Consider the following 17,191-nt stretch of genomic DNA (forward strand, 5'->3'; position numbering starts at 1 on the left):
CCTCCGTGGTAACTGCATCCCTGTGCTGGGCCTTGGAATCCCCCATGAAAGTGGCCACTGCCAGGGAGAGGCTGTGCCATCGGCTCCTAGCATTTCTTACCAGGAGAAAGACCTTCACATCCAGAGGCTGATCAAGAGGGAGGGGCCAGCATAAGTGGGCCTCAAGTGGCAGGATGGGGCTGCTATAAAGGCAACAAGCCTCCAAGCACCGCATGCCATGGGACTCCCAGGGGTTCTGAGCATGAAGGCAGGGCCACAAGCTTGAGAAGGGTTTCAGAGAGCTGAGGTCTCGTGTGTCCACCTGTCCTGTCATCTGTCTAGGGGCTCTTACTGAGCACTCACAACCAGCTGCACACCAGGCTTGGTTCTGGGAACCTAACAATGAACAAGACACTTTCCTGCCCTCACAGACTTGACTCTCCTCACAAATAAATTAATTAATAACTGCAGGTGAGGAAGCATGCAAAGAAGGAAAAGAATGCTTTGTTAGAGAATGAAAGGGACTTTCCCTGGAACCAAGGGTAGCCTCTCTGAGGAAGCCAGCTCTCAGGAGTAGCTGAGGCTGATAGCTTGTCATGTGAGGTGCCTTCCTGATGGAGAGAACAGCATGTGTAAAGGCCCTGGGATAGGAACATGCTTTACCTGCTGCAGACATGGGAAGAAAGTCAATGTGGCTGGGGCAGGGGGTCAGGAAGAGTGGCCGTAGAGAAGCACATGAGCTCAGTCCTCTCTGGGGTACTTAGGGACCTGCAGGCTCTGGCAAGGGGTTTGGCTTTTATTCTTAGTACTGCAGGGAGCCATTGAAGGATTGCAGCAGAATGGGGGGGGGGGGTGACTGGATTGATTTTTCCAATAATTCTAGTTGCTGCACAGACAGAGGCCTGGAAAGGAGGGCAGAACCAGGGAACAGACAGTACGTGACCACAGGGGCTGAGGCCTGTGAGCTGGTGAGATGGAGAGAACTGGACAAGGGCTGAGACAAAGGGGGGTCGTGTGCATAGTGGGACAGCATGTAGGAACAGGGGGAATGCTGACTCAGCCACTAATCCTTCGCTTTTTTAAAGCATCTCTGCTTCGCTCTGCTCTCTGTATAATTCCTTGTGCTCCCCAGGGTGGGCCATAGACGAGGCTCACACGGCCCTGGGCACAGGCGTCAGCAGACACTGGGTATTGACAGGCACCGCTGCCTTTTAACAGGCCATCTCCAGGAGCCTGTGGCAGACCACAGCTGCCAAGCGTATCGCATTCTTCCTTCGCGGAGGTTCCTGGGCTGGCTCCCAGCACCACCCAGGTGACTGTCCATGAGGCTTCTGCAGTGAAAGGAAGATAAATGGAAAAGTCTAAAGTCTAGGCTCCCAGCAGACTCTGGTGTGCTGGGATTCTGAAAAATTCATATATAAGGAGTGTGCAGGGATAGAAACAGAGCGTATGATGAGTCTGGTGCAGAATGCAGCCATTAGTGAAGTCGGTGCCAGTGATTCCCAGCAGATGAGACCCTGTGTCCTGTGGGTGCTGGTCAGTGAGCCAGCGTGAAGTCTGGGAGCAGGCTGAGGAGCTGGGCAGCGGGCTCAGGCTGGGCTCAGGCTGCAGAGTGTGTCTGAGGTGGATAAAAGCAGCACAGGCACCCCTGTGAGCTGGCTCAGGGTAGGAAGGAGAGACAACTCTCTGCAAGGCATAAGTGAGAGTCACAAGCTCGGAGCTCTAAGGAATCAGTGTGAAGTCACACACTGGAATCCAACAGCCAACTGCACAGCTTCAAGAGGGGGTATCTGGTGCATCACTCTTTCTTGGGCAAAAGCCCTGGGCTTGAGGACCAGAGGTTCACCCAGAGCCACGGCGGGACGAGAGGCCAAGAGCCAGCACTCGCTAGGGCTTCATTCATCTCAGCAGAGCATCCAGAACAAGCAGTGACCATCCCTCCCTCTGCACTGATCAGACAGCATCATGAAGGCAATACCTGGCTCCCGTTTATGGAGCATCTCTTTGGTGCCAGGTGCTGGATACATTCTCTGTGGTCCTTACTTCATTTGGTCAAGACAACCAGTTAAGGGAGGTGCCTCTGTCCCCATTTTACAGGCAGGAAAGCTGAGACCAGCAAGTTAAGCCTCTTGTTAGGAACGCTGTCTCGTGAGGGGCAGGGACCGTGTGAACATATCCAAAAGAGAATCCAGTGAGAAATATTCAGGCTTCAGGATGTGAAGCCTGAAAGGGGCTGAGGGACATAGTGGCTGTCTTTAAATGTTTAAAGGGCTGGCGGTAGAGAGTTTCGGTTCAGTGTATCCCAATGTAAAGGCCACCTGGGGAAGAGAATAGCTGATCCTTGGCAACGTGGGGATCGCATTCAACACACGTTGGCCCCAAGGCCTTGGGAGGGCCAACTCCCCCAGTAAGTTCACACCACACTGGCTGGGTCCCAGGCCAGCGCTTGCCCACAGCCCACCCTCTCCTACTCTAGTCTGCTGGGGCTGCTACACTGAACACCAGAGATGGAGTGTATTATAAACAACAGACATGTATTTCTCACAGTCTGGAGACTGGCAAGGGTAGGATCAAGGTGCTGGCTGATCTGAATTCTGGCTGATCTGAGGGCTCTCTTTCTCGTTTGCAGACAGCTGCCTTCTCACTGTGTCTTCACATACTGGAGAGGGAGAGAGGAAACTCTCTGGCCTTTTTTTTTTTTTGGCTGTTTTACTGCATAGCTTGTGGGATTCTAGTTCCCCAACCAGGTCGCTGGCATTGAGAGTATGGAGTCCTAACCACTGGATGCCACTGAATTCCTACCTGGTCTCTTCTTATATCTAGTCCGGGCAGGAAAACACCACTCTCAAGATCAGATCTCAGCCTAAGAATTTCCCAAAGCTCACCTTCCAACTACTATCACACTGCGTTTTGGGGCATCAACATACGAATTGGCAGGGGAACCACTCAGTCCACAGCACTTCCAGGCCCTCCCTGGTCGGCCTTGGCTCTGCAGGGCTCTCCCTCAGCTCCAGACACCAGAACCCTATGATGTCCACCTGCCTGTATAGCTGGGGGCACAAGGAGACCACTCCTTGGGGTGTGCAGGAAGGCTAGCTCTTGCCCTCATGCCAACAAAGAAGAAGGGCCCAAGCTGTTGCCCACAGCCTCCTGCTGACCTTGGCCAAGTCAACCGCAACACAGTGACCAGAACCTCATGGGGGTGATCTAGGCCCAGGGATGTCCCCCGGAAGGGAGGGGGAAATTATATTTATTGAGTGGGCCTCAGGAATTGCCCTGTCTCAGAGCTGGGGACACAGCAGGACACAATAAAGGTACCCCTCCCTTCCTGAAGCCCACAGCCTCCAGGAGGCTCGGCAAACATAGGGCAATAGGAGCACATGGCAGGCCAGCTTCCTTTGGGCACTGCGAGGCTCCCGAGGATGCCACATGTGGGCAGAGACCGGAAGGACAGCCACAGGAGGGGCTCCAGGGGCTCCACGTGGCAGCTGGCACCGTGGCTCACTCTGCCTAACATGCCTGGGCAGCGCGGACACCTGCAGCACTCTCCCCACGTGTCCATGTGTATGTACGCACACACACCCCCATGCACACACCTCACACCCAAATACTGGGACACACACACATTCACAAACTCACATGCAGCCTGGGGTGATATGCTCAGATTCCAGGGAATACCCAAGAACCTGACCCCCATGCTAGACAGTACCCCCTCCTCAGCACTGCCCAATATACCACCCTCTCCCAGAGGCATGGCCACCCCAGTCTCTGGAGGAACACTGGCCGTAGGTGCCTGGCGCAGCCCAGTTCTGCACTTGGGTCACGCAGGGTCATGCCACAGCTCTCGGAAGCATATATCTGGGATGCAGGCTAAGCCCTGAGCCAGTCCTGAGCTGAGGCCCCAGTCTGGGGCTCCGTGACAGGGAGAGATGCTCCCCCAGAACTCTGGGCTCAGCCAGCAGCCTGCAGGCCTTGGGAGTAGGCCACTGGGCTGTGTGGGCCACCAGAGCCTGAGAGGGAGGGAGAGATTGAGTGCAGCCAGGCACCCTGGGCAGCAGCCAGGCACCCTGGGCAGCACCCAGGGCTGAAGCGGAGCAGCATCAGATGTCTGCAGCCAGGACAGGGAAGGGCCCTAAAGCCGAGTCAAGTCAGGACCCCTCAGCACCTGGCACTGGCCTGCTGAGATGGGCACCACTGAGACAAGCACCAGCCCAGGGCCCAGCTCAGGTCTCAGAGCTTTGGTCCCGAGCCCAGGCCAGGACCCAGAGAGTGGCCTCTCCCTCCCCCCTGGGCCTCTGAGTGCTCAGACAAAAGGACGGAAGAAAGCCCCCAGCCCCAGGCCAGGAGCAGAGCCAGGGCAAGACCTAAAGCCTCTGCCTTTGCACTGAGCAGAAAGAGCTGCATGGGAAGGAGAGAGCGGGGGACAGCCTGCCAGGCCGGGGCTAAGTCTGCAGGGCCTCAGGCCACATCAGGGCGGGCACATGGCTGGGCTGAGCCATGAGCTCCAGCCAAGGGGATAGAGTAGGGATGATGTCCAGCCAATGGGGCCCATGTCTCTGCCCTGACCTGGGATTTGGCAGCACCCAGGCAGAGTGCAAAGACCAAAGGGTGTCATGGAGCCCTGGCAGGAGAGCAGGAGAACAGAGCAAACAGAGAAAACCAGTGCCTACAGAGAGAACCAGTGCCTACAGAGAGAACCAATGCCTACCTAGCATACTGTGGGTCCCCACCCACACCCTCAGTGTGACCCTGCTGGGCCCCAGGGGACTGCGCTTGCCCACAGCCTCCATCTACCAGGTGTAAGTCACCTCTCTAGACTCTTCACCACAACAGTAAGGTAACCCCACTTCACAGATATTAAAACTAAGGCTTGAAGAGGACGAGTGACCTTTCAAGACCACACAGCTAATTGGTCACAGAGCTGGGATTTGAACCCAGACCTGCCTGACCACTTTACACCTTAGTGAGCAAGTTATGGGCACTATGGCCAGCCGCTCAGGGCTGGGTCAGGCTGGCTGGCTTCGGGCCACCCTGTGCACTCAAAATAGCAAGGCTGTGGCAAGATTGCAACTTTGTGCAGTGAGGGTCTACAGGCTCCCAGGCCCCAGCCCACACCGGGGGCTCCAGGCAGCCACCACATAAACCAAATCATCAATCTAACTTGTTTCCCTGCTCTCCTGGGATACCCAGCAAGGCCAGGATCAACTCCAGGCCGCCCCAAATGGGGCAAGGGTTGGGAAAGCCTGCCCAGCCCAGGTCAGAAAGTAGAAGGAGACCAAGAGCCCCTTGGAACCACTTGGGCTGGTAGTATAGCAACCACCCCAACCTGGGCACTCAGTCCTGGGTGGGCATTGTAGCTCACTTCCTCAGCTGACCATCACGGTGTTCTCTGCCTCATTCCCATCTTTCAGTCAAGGAAGCTCAGCTAACCCACCCAGAGTCAGGCGGCAGAGCAGGGACAGGAACCCCAGTCTGTGCATGAGATCAACCAGACTCCTGCCCCCAGCCCAGCTTGTGGGCACCCTGTCTGTTCTCATGCAGGGGTGTGGGAGGGCCTGGCTGAGCTGTGGCTGGGAACAGGCACAAGGCAGGCAGAGACAGAGCAGCCATGTCTGGCTGCCTCTGCTGGATCTGGCGAGGAATTAATGTAAGGGAAGCAGACTAGGAGACAGGGCCAGCCAGAGCCACATAGCCAGATCTGGCTGGAGGAGGAGGTGCAGCTGGGGATGAGGACAGTCCTGGGTCCCAGCCAGCAGCCCCTGGCTTCACCCACTGGAAGCCTGCTCTGCCCAGATTGGGCCCCGGAACAGAAAGAAAAGGGCCTTCTAGCCACCTTCCCAGCCACCCTGCCTATGCTTCAGGCCTAGAATGGAGAACCCTGGGTCTTCTCTCCCCAACCTGTAGCTATTGGCCAGGAAACTGGCTGTTAATAGGCGAGAGGGAAAGTCTTAAGAGGTCCCAACTGACTGGATACTGGACATGGACCCAGCTGCCTTCCTGGGCCCCATGCCTGTCAGAGAGGCCCGATCCCAGGGAAGGGTGTGGTCATACCCCAGCCCATGGCAGAGACAAGTCTCTACTCTGGACCACTGCCGCAGCGAGAGAGAGAGGTGGTGCTGCCCAGGAAGGCAGGTGTGAGGAGGACACAGGGAGGAAGCAGGGGGCATCTGTAGAAGAAACGGGGCCACGGGGAGCCCTGCTGAGTCCAGAGAAAGCACAAGCCTGCTTACGACCAGCTGTGGAGCCCACGGCTGCTGGTGCCAAGGACAGTCGGGCCCGGACGCCAGTCTTCACCTCATTCCTTAGGAAGCATCAAGCTCAAGTCTTTTGAGACCTGGGCCTGTCCAGGTAGACAAAGACTGGCTGTCTTCTGAGAGCCGGGCAGGGCTGGGTCCTGGGCTTCCCGACTTCGCCCTACACCAGAGGCTGCCCGGCGCCTTCTGGGGCCGAGGAACAAGTAAGCAAGTGGGCAAAGGGGAACTGACGGAACCCATGGATTTGGTCCAACCAGGATCCAGAACCTAAAATTCCTTTTGGGTTTTGTTTCTGTATTGTTGTTGTTTTAACAAGTCACCAAGGAAATAGGAAGGCCGTTTGGACATGAAGTGGCTAGTGGATATTTGTGTCACTCACCATTTCCAGCTCTCTCTCTTTCCGGGCACACAGTAGGTCTGTGCTTCCTGGATCCTTTACAATTGCTTGGAACCATATGACTAGTTTTGGTCAACAAGTTATGAGTAGAAAGACTTGTGTCACATACAGGCAGAGACCCCGTAGGGCTCTCTTAACTCTGGCATAGCAACAAGCAACATTCAAGCTGAGTGACCATGATGAGCTCAGTTCCAACCTGGCCAGTGATGGACACATAACGTGAAACGGAGATGAGTTTGTGTTGCTTAAGCCACTAAGACTTGGAGACTGTTTGTTACCACAGCATAACTCAGGCTACCCTGATTGATACCAAGGGAACCACAGAACAAAACCAAAGGGCAGGAACAAACAGGCACCTCCCTGGGTCAAGTCTAAAAAGATTCATATCCGGGATCGGTCTGGGTTAGAAACAGTATGGGAACCAACAGTACAGACTCAATGTTCCAGTTTTTAGGCGAAAGCATTTTCCAGGTAGTGAAAAGGCCGAGTAAAGGGAGAAGATGGCTGATACAGGAGACAAAGCTAGGGGCCTTTAGACCTGGCAACTCCAAGAATCTGGAAAGAGGCTGTCTGCCTTTGCAAGATATGGCTTTGAGTGTTCAGGGGCATCCTTAGCTGTCTTCCAAGAAAAGTCTAGAGGAATGACCCCCACATATTGCTCTAGACAGGAAGACTGTCAACCAGGAATGGGAACAGTAGCAGCTTGTAGGCAGCACAAGCAGAAGTGTCTCACTAGAGCCCACAGCCTTTGACCCACACGCCTGATATCGGATGCCTATCTGTTCAGTACAAAGAGTGAATCCATCTTCCCCACTTAGGGGCAAGGCCATGGCATAGTATCCACAGGGATACTAAAAAGGATGGTGAAGGACAGGAAAGCCTGGCGTGCTGCAGTCCATGGGGTCACAAAGAGTAGGATATGACTGAGCGACTGAACAACAACAACAATCCATTAGATACGAGGCTGTGGGTAAGGCAGGAGCACAGTCTATAAAGGGACTGTGTGTGTGTGTTTAGACATATAAGAGGAACCCTAGGACGAAAGACAGCTCTGAACCTAGCAGTTCAGCTGAATGAAGATAGTAGTTATTCTTTTACACAGACGCAGGCTTGTGAGAAATCCAGAGAGGGGACTAGTGAGAGGGGTTTAGTGAGCAGCCATTAGCACCCACAGCCAGCACCTTCTGACCTGAAGCATCGCAGGCAGGAGTAAGCTGAGGATGTCAGTAAGCGAGACTGACCTTGGCAGGGACCCCACATGTGCTCCAGGCGAGCCGGGTGGAGGGTGGGGAGAGGAGGGGCGTTGGAAGAGCCTGGCCTGGAAGAAATGGAGGTCATGGGCCTGCACGGTGGCACAGCCTTGCAGTCTGGCTATTCACAAAACAGACTCCTCTAGGAACCTTAGACGTGAGCAGCTTGCAGGGAGGGAAGTTGTCGTCTCACTGGAGAGCACAGTGGGGTCTACAGAGGCCTGCAGGCTTACAGTGTGCCACCTCCAGAGTGAAGATGACAGACAGGGAAACATGGCCACATGCTCCAAGTAGAAAGAGGATGCCACCCAGCATGCAGGCATGCAGCCAGCCGTGCAGAAGAGAGGGAAGGGTCATGAAGGGCAGTGTCTACGATAGGCACCCCCAAGGTGTACCAACGTGGTAGCAGAAAAAAAGGGCCCACAAAGACATCCACATCCTAACCCCGGGAACACTGAATATGCTAGACGTGGACGTGTCAGTCACTCAGTCGTGTCCGACTCTGCGCACCCCGTGGACTGTAGCCCACCAGGCTCCTCTGTCCACGGAATTTCTCAGGCAAGAATACTGGAGTGGGTTGCCATTTCCTTCTCCAGGGGATCTTTCCCAACCCAGGGACTGAACGCGGGTGTCCTGCATTGCAGGTGGATTCTTCACCATCTAAGCCATGGTAAAAGAGAATCCAGGTTGCAGTGGAATTAAGGGTGTTAATCAACTGACTTGAAGATAGAGAGATAGGCTTGGCTTATCCCCGTGGGCCCAATGCCATCACAAGGGTCCTGGGAGGAAGGAAATAGAAGAATCAGAGAGGAGATGCGAGGACAGAAGTGACTCCTTGTGAGAAGGACCGTACCCACCACTGCTGGCTTTGAAGCTGAAGGAAGGCAGCCAGGGGCTGAGGAAGACGAGCAGCCCCGGGAAGCCAAAAAGGCAAGAAAGTGCATTCTCTCCTAGAGTCTCCAGGAGGAATCAGTGCTGCAAACACCTTGATATTAACCCAGTGAGACCCATGCCAGGCTTCTGATCTGCAGAACTGTAAGATAATATATTTCTGTTTTTAACCAGCAAAGTTATGGTAAAATTTGTTTCTGCACCAAGAGAAAAATTATGCCGCTGAGTGGATTGGAATTATGGCAGTGGGCCTGCAAGCATCTTTAATGACACCAACATCAAACTCAGGGAGACGCTGACAGCGTCTCCCAGGCAGGGACCAATAACACTATTCCCAGGGAGAACAGTGGGTCTGCCAGCAGGAGCTGCAGAAATACAGCCTCAACAGGACCTGAAGGGAAGTCAAGGAAGACAACAGAGGCATCAAATACAGGGAGCCCAGCCTGGCACTCCGTGATGACCTAGAGGGGTGCAAAGGTGGGGAGGGAGGTTCAGGAGGAAGGGGGTATATATCACTGTGATTGATGTATGGCAGAGACCACCACAACATTGTGAAGAAATTATCCTCCAATAAAAAATTTTTTTAATAAATAAAGAAAAACAACAACAAAAGTTCAGTTAGGGAGACCACCTAGCAGCTGTCACAGAGCGCCAGGGGCAGAGTGACCACCTAGGAATGACCAGTATACTATGAGCAAGCCCATCAGATGGACACCACAGAGCTCACTGCGCTTTACTTTCATTTCACTTCATTGCTTCCTTGTTGTATTCTGTGAGCACCAAGCTATACTTGGGTGATTTTTACCCTGTCTTCCTAAAACACTTCCGTGCTTATTGTAACTAAAAGGAATATTGCCTCACATATATTCCTTTTTCCTTCCTCTTCCCTAAATTGTTATCTTTCCACTCTATGACAGATATATCTACAGCATAGCCAATAACTCAAGTCTTTTACTTACAGTAAAAGATAATACCGTGAACAGAGAAGACTCGTGTTCAGCCAGTTCTTTTATGCATTTATATAATCTTCTCCTTGAGCAGGCACTTTAAAGCAATATGAAATTTTTTAATTTAACAAATTAGTGTCTCCTCTAGTATCTAGAAGACAAATTTTCACACTTATTGTTAATATGGACTTCGCCAACTGAATCTAAGATACCACCTTTTAGGGATTTAAATATCAATTCTGTGTTATCACTTGCTAAATCCTCAACAAATGCATATTTTATTAAAAATGATCCAGTCTTTCACATAAACTGACCAACTGCTTCAAAAGGTAGCCTGTAAGAAGCCTGCACAAAATCAACCTGAAGAAATTGCAGGTATAAACCTTAGGACCCACAAGTCAAAGCAGAGTTCCTTATTTTCTTCAATTAAATACTTAAGCATATCTCAACATAAATGCTTCCATTTTTAAAAAAATATTGGTCATTTTGGATATTTTAAAATATATGCAGACAGTAAGAGGAATGTTTATAAAGAGTTCACATGATTTCAGAAAAAGTCACTGATATGTTAAACAAAAAAACAAACAAAATATACAACTGAACAGAATGGGAGCTCTCAGCACTTACGAAAGTCAGTGGGTGAAAAAAGACTAGAAGGAAAGAACACTGGTAGGCTTCTGAACGATTTTGTTCTGTCTCTTGATGCTTTCCTGCACCTTCCACACATTTTATATAATGAGCATGCGTTGCCCTTTTCCTTTTTCACATTTTTAAATTAATTCATGCTCATTGTAGCAAGGCATCTCTTTTATAATCAGGAAAAAGAAAGTTAAGCAAAAAGCTGAAAATGAAAAGGTCAGTTAGGGTCCGCTCTCAAGGAATTCACTAGCTTAAGCAATGATGCAGCTGAAAATACCAACAGCCTGAAGAGATGCTAGATGCACTCACAGTTGGTCAAGGAACAGACAGGGAATTCATGTTTACTGAACACCTACTGCAGGTCTTTTGCAGACAATTCATACATGTCTCATCTCATTAATCCTCACAATAAACGCAGGAGGACCCCTCTCAGCAGACATGTGAACAGATTTAGAATAAGGCCAGGCCTCCCCCAATATCACACTGCACACGAGACAAGCAAGATTTGAAGCCAGTTTCTTGGGCCCCAGAGACTAAGCTCTTATCAGACCACAATCATTTCAATCCCAAATCCACCATGGGGATGGGGGGGTAGGTGGTCATGGGGAGCTCATCCAGTCCATGATGAAGACTGAACCCCAGTCTGCCTTGGCCACTCCCAGCCAACAAGTCTTTTCCTTTCCCATCCAAGCTGTATCTACCACCCATGTCCTGGGACTGTGACTGTCCAAGTCCACAAGAGAGATATCCATCAACCAGGGCCCAGCCATGGGATGGACAACATCCCATAGAGCACAGAAGGAAGGACCCAGTGAGCTGAGCATCTGCCCCACCAAGCCTCAGGCCAGGGAGGAAGAGCCTCTGCACTCTGCTCGGGCACTCCTGAGGCTGTTGAGGGGCCCAATCCTCCCATCCCTGATAGCATCCCAGAGCTTCAAAAGGTCAGGGATTACAATGTGAATTTCTGCCCCTGCCGCTTATCAGTAGAAAGCATGCCAATTTTAACCACCACATGCCCTCTGGGCAGAGGGTGGTCTGTCCGACACCACCTTGTCAGTATTCCTCTACCTGGACAACTGTCCAGCATCAGAATCTAATTCTCTGGTTCTGGATGTGCACACACCCTCACTCACACCCTTCCGAGACTGTGTCAGAGCCTGAAACATTTTCCAGTTATAAAAACAGAGAAACTAAGACCCAGATAAGGCCCCTGGTGGAGCCCTGTGTCTCCAGAACAAAGCTGCATTAAGGCTTGAAGGCTGAACGGCCCAGAGTTGTGTGATCTGACTTGTACTGCGTTACTCAACTTGTTTGGTTAGTTGACAAGAGTTAGAAATCAGATTTTACATTAAAGTACAGATTTGAAGCTCCTCTTTAAAAACAAATAAATAAATCAGCACATTTATAACACCGGGATTTCATTCCCAAATGGTAAAATCAGGTGAAGTTGTAGAACAACTTCCTTTTGATAGAGATGACCTTTCCAGACCCCACACTCCAGTCCCTCTGGGCCCAGCGCCCAGTTCACCCACGTGTTACCTGTCAGAGTCAGTAACCCTGGGCAAGAGCATTATCTTCAGTCTTTGGGGACTTGCTGCTGGAGTGGGGAGGGCGGCCAATGGGCATCATCTGGAGCAAAATGAATGAACCTGAAATACTCAGTACAGTAGAGGGCAAGTCAACAGAAACGAGATACGTCGACAGAGAAGGTGGCAGAGCCAAACTGCCACAAAAACGTAAGTAGCATCCCCATTGCGCTGTGAGTTCCCTGGGGCAGGCGTCTCCCAGCTGTGTCCTCAGCTCCCGAGCACAAAGGATGAACGTCCACAAAGACAAGAGCATGGGGAGTGTGCAAAGGGAGCATGAGGCACTGTGAAAATCACGGCAAGTAACTGGAAAAGCCTCTGTCACCAGAGATCCTTACCCGAGTTAGGGTCATTCCTGCCTCCAGAGGTCCCACCTTCCCCTGGCTAGAGCCCACCACAAGAAGATGCAACAGTTGCAGTAAGAGTGCAAAGAAGTCTAAGGGCAGGACATGCAGGGGCAGGTCCTGCGGGTAGAGCATGATCAGACAGCAAAGAAGGATGGGTTCCACCTCCTGTACCTCAGTGGACACCAGACACCGGCCAGGGCTGGGAAAACCAGCTCTCGTGATAGGCAACCAGCCTCACCCCAACTCAACCACCACCTCCAAAACACATTCAGACCTGCAGGTTTTACAACTACCCAAAGACATCCTTGGACCTTCAGGTCCCAGAGCTGGGCCTTCTCCCTCCTCTGCAAGAACAGGAGACTCCCCAAAACCTCTTTCCATCACAACGTTCTGAACCCAGAACACAGCCTCCAGAGTTACCCTACCCTTGGAGAAGACTAGCAGCCAACATACAGCCTAAAGCAGGAAGAGGTCTCTGGGTCTAAGGGGTTGGGGGTAGGGAGATGGGGACACGAAAAACTTGCCTGGAGCCTCGGGCCAGCCTACCTCCTCCCTACGCCCACTGTGATGCTTGTTCGTCCTGGGAGGAATCCCCACACCCTGTGCCACCAGCTGTTCCCTATGTCTTCAGTATGGGCAAGGGCCTCAGAGCCAAACCCATGGCTATAAGGAACTAGGAGAACCCATGGATATGGGGGCAGATGAGAGGAAAGGGGCCCGAAGACAGGCAGATATCGGGGCAGAGAAAGCCTTAGTCCCTCATGAGGAAGCAGGCATCATGGGAGAGAAACCCGAGTCCCCGAAGCCAGGCTCAAGCCAGGTGGGAGGGGGGCGAACGAGAGAGGAAGGAAATGCAGCCCTCTCGCCTCGCTCAGTCGCGCACTTGTTGCCCCTGCCTGCGGGCAGAGTCTGCGGACCAAGGTGGCCCAGGCGCCGGCTAGGATTTCCCCGCAGCCTGGCCTGGCCCAACTCCGCTCCTTTCCTGGTCAAACAGCGCCCACCTCCGGCCCAGGCGGCTATGCCTCCGCCCACGGCGGGGACCGCAAGTGAGAGCGGCTGCTCCAAACCGGGAGGAGGAGAGTGCCCGAGAAACGCGAGCCGAAGCACTGAGGGGAGCGAGATGCTGCGCGTCCCGGGATGCGCTTGGGAGAGAGGAGAGCACTGGCTTGGGCACAGACGCTCCTCCTCCTCGGCAGCTAAGAAGACACCGGCCCATCCAGGTCAGAGGAGGTGCACCAACACAGGTACCCTGATCGCAGACACGCCCACCCACACTCTAACAACAAAGACGGCCCCCAGCCACACACGCCTGCGCGGCCAGCACCGGGCGCACACACGCGCCCACCCAGCTGGAAAGGAGCCGCACACGCCCGCGACACGCCCCGCAAGGAGCCCGGCTCGCCGTTCACACGCTCTCGGCTCCAGCCCCGCGGCGCAGGGCACTCCTCGATGCACAGCTTTGGTGGGCTGGGGAGGGAGCGCGCACCGTGCTTGCGGCCCAACCCTTGGCAACCCAGCAGGTCTCCAGTACCGCGCCCGAGGCAGGCCCGGCCCTGTTAGCCCTGGGTACCGCGGCCGGCCACTCACCTTCCTGCACCGCCTGGAACGGATTGTTGGCCTCGATGACCTTGATGGAGTAAGTGATCTTCTCGCTCTGCAGGATGTCATCGTTGAGGCTTAGGTCCGATACAGCCAGCTGGAACACCCTGTCGTCCTTGGCCGCGTTCTCCTCGAAGATGGCACCTAGGGGAGAAGAGGGATCAACACCAGGCCTAGAGATGGGCTCTCCTTTTCCACCCCCTCCCATCACCGCGCTGGCAGGACTGCACGCTGCCCGGTGGTGGGAGTTCTGGGCTGGGGTTTGAGCCTGATAGGATAGTTTAGAGGTGGGCCACCGCCCCCCGACACAAAAATACACCACCCCAAATATACCAACATAGTCCACATGAGTTACATATGCACGTGGTCCATGCAGCCACCAGGTCACACGAGTGTCTCACAACCAAGCTACCTCATATACCAACCATGCCCCACATAATGGGCTGAGCCAAGCTGGTGTGACCTCGGGCACCTAAATGCCCTGCCTAAATGGTCCCACGAGTCCTATCCCAGGAGCCAGAAAGTCCCCTTGCAACCCCAATCCCAAAATGGAAAGATGACTTCCTTCTGCCCTACGCAACCCCCTTCCGTAGGGACTAAGCAAACAGGTCCCCAGTGGTTTTCCTGTGCTGGGGGCTTCTTTCTAAAGGAGCCTTTGATGAACGTTGGCAGGCAGAGAGGGACTACTCAGTCCTACCTGACTCCCTGGGCTCTGCCTCCTGCTTTCCATCCCTCACCTGATAGGAGAATGTCCCTAGACCCTTTGCCTTCTAACCCAGAAGCTGAGGAGCCCAGAAGGAGCCGCTCTTGAACGGGCCTTCTAGAACCATGAACAGCTCCTCCAGAGCAGCCTCCCGCTGGCCTTTGCGCTCTTTGCACTGCCTTGGCGGACTCTCCGCGCTTGACACCGAGATCGGTCGGACTCGCCTGAGCCTGGCCCTGCAGCCTGGAAAAGTCAGAGTCCAACCCCCTTGCCAAGCCCTAAGAGTCACCACAGTCCCAGAGCTGGGCCCAGTGATCCCCGAACTGGGGGCTGGGCAGGAGGAGAGAGGTCCCGTTCCATGCTACACCCAGAGCCGCAATGCTGACCGCAAGACCCAAGCCCCACCACCACCTCCACCCACAACTGGGAAGCAGGTCTTGTCCCGGCGCCTGCCAGGGATTGCAGCGTTCCAAGGCCAGGCCTAGTCCCTGATCACCCATCACCGTCCCATCACCCCTGCCTTCTCACACCTCCCAACCCCCCAGCCTCTCTCGGCTCGCTGGTCTTCCCCAACTTCCGGAAAGACGACTGCCGACGGGCTCCCCAAAAACAACCGCTGCCAGTGCCCCAATCCGGCCCAACTTCCTGGGATTTCACCCCTGCTGCTACCAACTCCCACACACTCCCCGCCGGCGCGCCCCGTCCTCCTCTCCATCTCGTCTTCTCTCCTCTCCGGGTTCTCTCCCTCCATCGGTCTCTTCCCGCTCAGCGCGCACGCACACACAGTCCGCACACACACACCGCGGCCCAGGCTTCTTCCCTGACTCCCACTGCCCAGACTATCTGCCGGCCCCCAAGACTTGGGCCGTAAGAAACTCTGAGACTGTCCAGCTTTGGGCTGCCGTCGCCACAACCATACACACACACACACACACACACACACACACACACACACACACTGAGAAATACACAGACACACACCAGGGAAACAGACAGACACTGTGTCCACTCTAACAGGCTGATAAATCGTGCACGCATCAACATAGGCTCCGATGGCCCCACACACCCCGACGCCCCCTCGCAGTGACACCAACACGGTGCCACGGGCGCACACACAGAAACACACGCTGACAACACCCACCCACCCACATTCACGCACGGTTCCGGTCGGGCCTCTTCGATCCTGCGCTACCAACTTGGCGAGACCCCGGGCCCTGCCGGCCCCCTGCCCTCGCTGCTCCGAGCTGCACCTAAGGGCTGGCCCTACCCCGCCGACCGCCCCACCGGGGACGCGGGGCTGAACCTGCGTCCAGCCCTGGGTTCCCCGCAGCCGCGGCCCTAAGTGTCGGCAGAGGCCGCGGGGCCCCGCGGGGGGATCGGAGCCCCGGGAGTAGCAGGAGCCCGCGGGAGCGCGGCGCGGCCCGTGCACAGCTCCTCCGCGGGGCGGCGCGGCCCTTCGGGGGAGCACCGCCCGCCGAGCCCCTCGGCCCAGGGAACAGCCAAGTTTGGACGCCGCGCACCCCCCGCGCCGCTAGGGCCCCCGCCCAACCTCGGCCCCGAGCCCGCCGCGCTCACCGATGTGGATGATGGAGTCGGCCCGCACCGACACGCACTGGCATATCCAGGGGAGAAGCCACAGCGTCAGCGCTTCCATGTCCCCCGGGCGCGCGGCTCATCCGCCCGGGCCCGGGGCGAGGCCGAGGGCAGCGCGGAGCGGGGAGGCGCCGGTCGGGGTGCAGTCCCGGGCCGCTCCCCGGGAAAGCCGAGCCCGCCCGTGCGTCTTCCCCCGCGCGCCCGCCCCTGCGCCCTGAGCCCGCCCCAGCCCAGCCCAGCCCAGCCCGGCGCGGTCGGGCTCCCGCTCCGGCTCCGGTGGTGGCTGCGGCGGCGCTGGCAACCCGAGCCCAGGCCGGCGCGGCGGGGGCGGCCCGCGGCGGCGGCGGCGCTCCCCGCGGCTCGGGAGGATTCGGAGGCGGCGGAGGCGGCGGCGGCGGCAGCCGGGCCGGCGCGGCGGCTCCGGGATCACTGTGTGTCTGAGCCCCGGCGAGGAGCGAACTGCGGAGGACGCCCCCCTCCCCTCCCCCTCCCCTCGACTCCGCTCCCCCTCCTCTCCCTCCCCGCCTCCCTCCCCTCCGCCCTCCTCTGGACCACGTGACTGCGGAGCCTCTGCCTCGCCGCGCGGCGCTCTCCAGCTCGCGGCTCGGAGGGGGCGCCGGTTGCTCCGCGCTCCAGTCGGAGGGACGCTCGGAGGCCAGCAGGACGGTGGGACCGGCCGAGGCTGCGGCGCGCAGAGACTTGGTGGCTCTGGGCCGCATGACCCCCCCGTTCGCCAGGGACCAGAGAATGGAGAAGGGTCGGCCTCCGACTGCCCTCGGGGATCCCTGGAGCCCCCTGGCCCCGGCTGACCTCAGCCGCCGAGCGTCTTGGGCCATGATCCACGGCCTGGACAGACAGCCCCTCGTGGAGCCGGGCCGGGATAGCCCAGAGATAGATCGGGCGAGGCGCTGAGCCAGCCACCGAGAGGCAAGGGGAGCCAAAGGGGACTTGCCGCAGCCGCGGGCTCGAACCTTAGCTGGCCCCACGGACCTTGGCGGGCGCCCAT

General features: G+C 55.8%; 1 protein-coding gene across 3 annotated transcripts in view; it reads right to left on the bottom strand.

The window, feature by feature from the left end:
- GRID1 (glutamate ionotropic receptor delta type subunit 1) overlaps nt 1-16,305 on the bottom strand; it is a 687,268-nt gene extending 670,963 nt beyond the window's left edge. For all 3 annotated transcript variants that reach the window (XM_070364586.1, XM_070364585.1, XM_070364588.1), the window contains exons 1-2: nt 16,168-16,305; nt 13,878-14,033 (exon numbers count right to left, since the gene is read on the bottom strand). In XM_070364586.1, coding sequence (XP_070220687.1) covers nt 13,878-14,033; nt 16,168-16,246 — 235 coding nt within the window. In that variant the 5' untranslated portion in view covers nt 16,247-16,305. The remainder of the gene's footprint in view (nt 1-13,877; nt 14,034-16,167) is intronic.
- Between the last annotated feature and the right edge of the window lie 886 nt (nt 16,306-17,191).

Source organism: Bos mutus, chromosome 28 (assembly GCF_027580195.1).
Source record: "Bos mutus isolate GX-2022 chromosome 28, NWIPB_WYAK_1.1, whole genome shotgun sequence".
In the NCBI taxonomy this organism is placed as follows: domain Eukaryota; kingdom Metazoa; phylum Chordata; class Mammalia; order Artiodactyla; family Bovidae; genus Bos; species Bos mutus.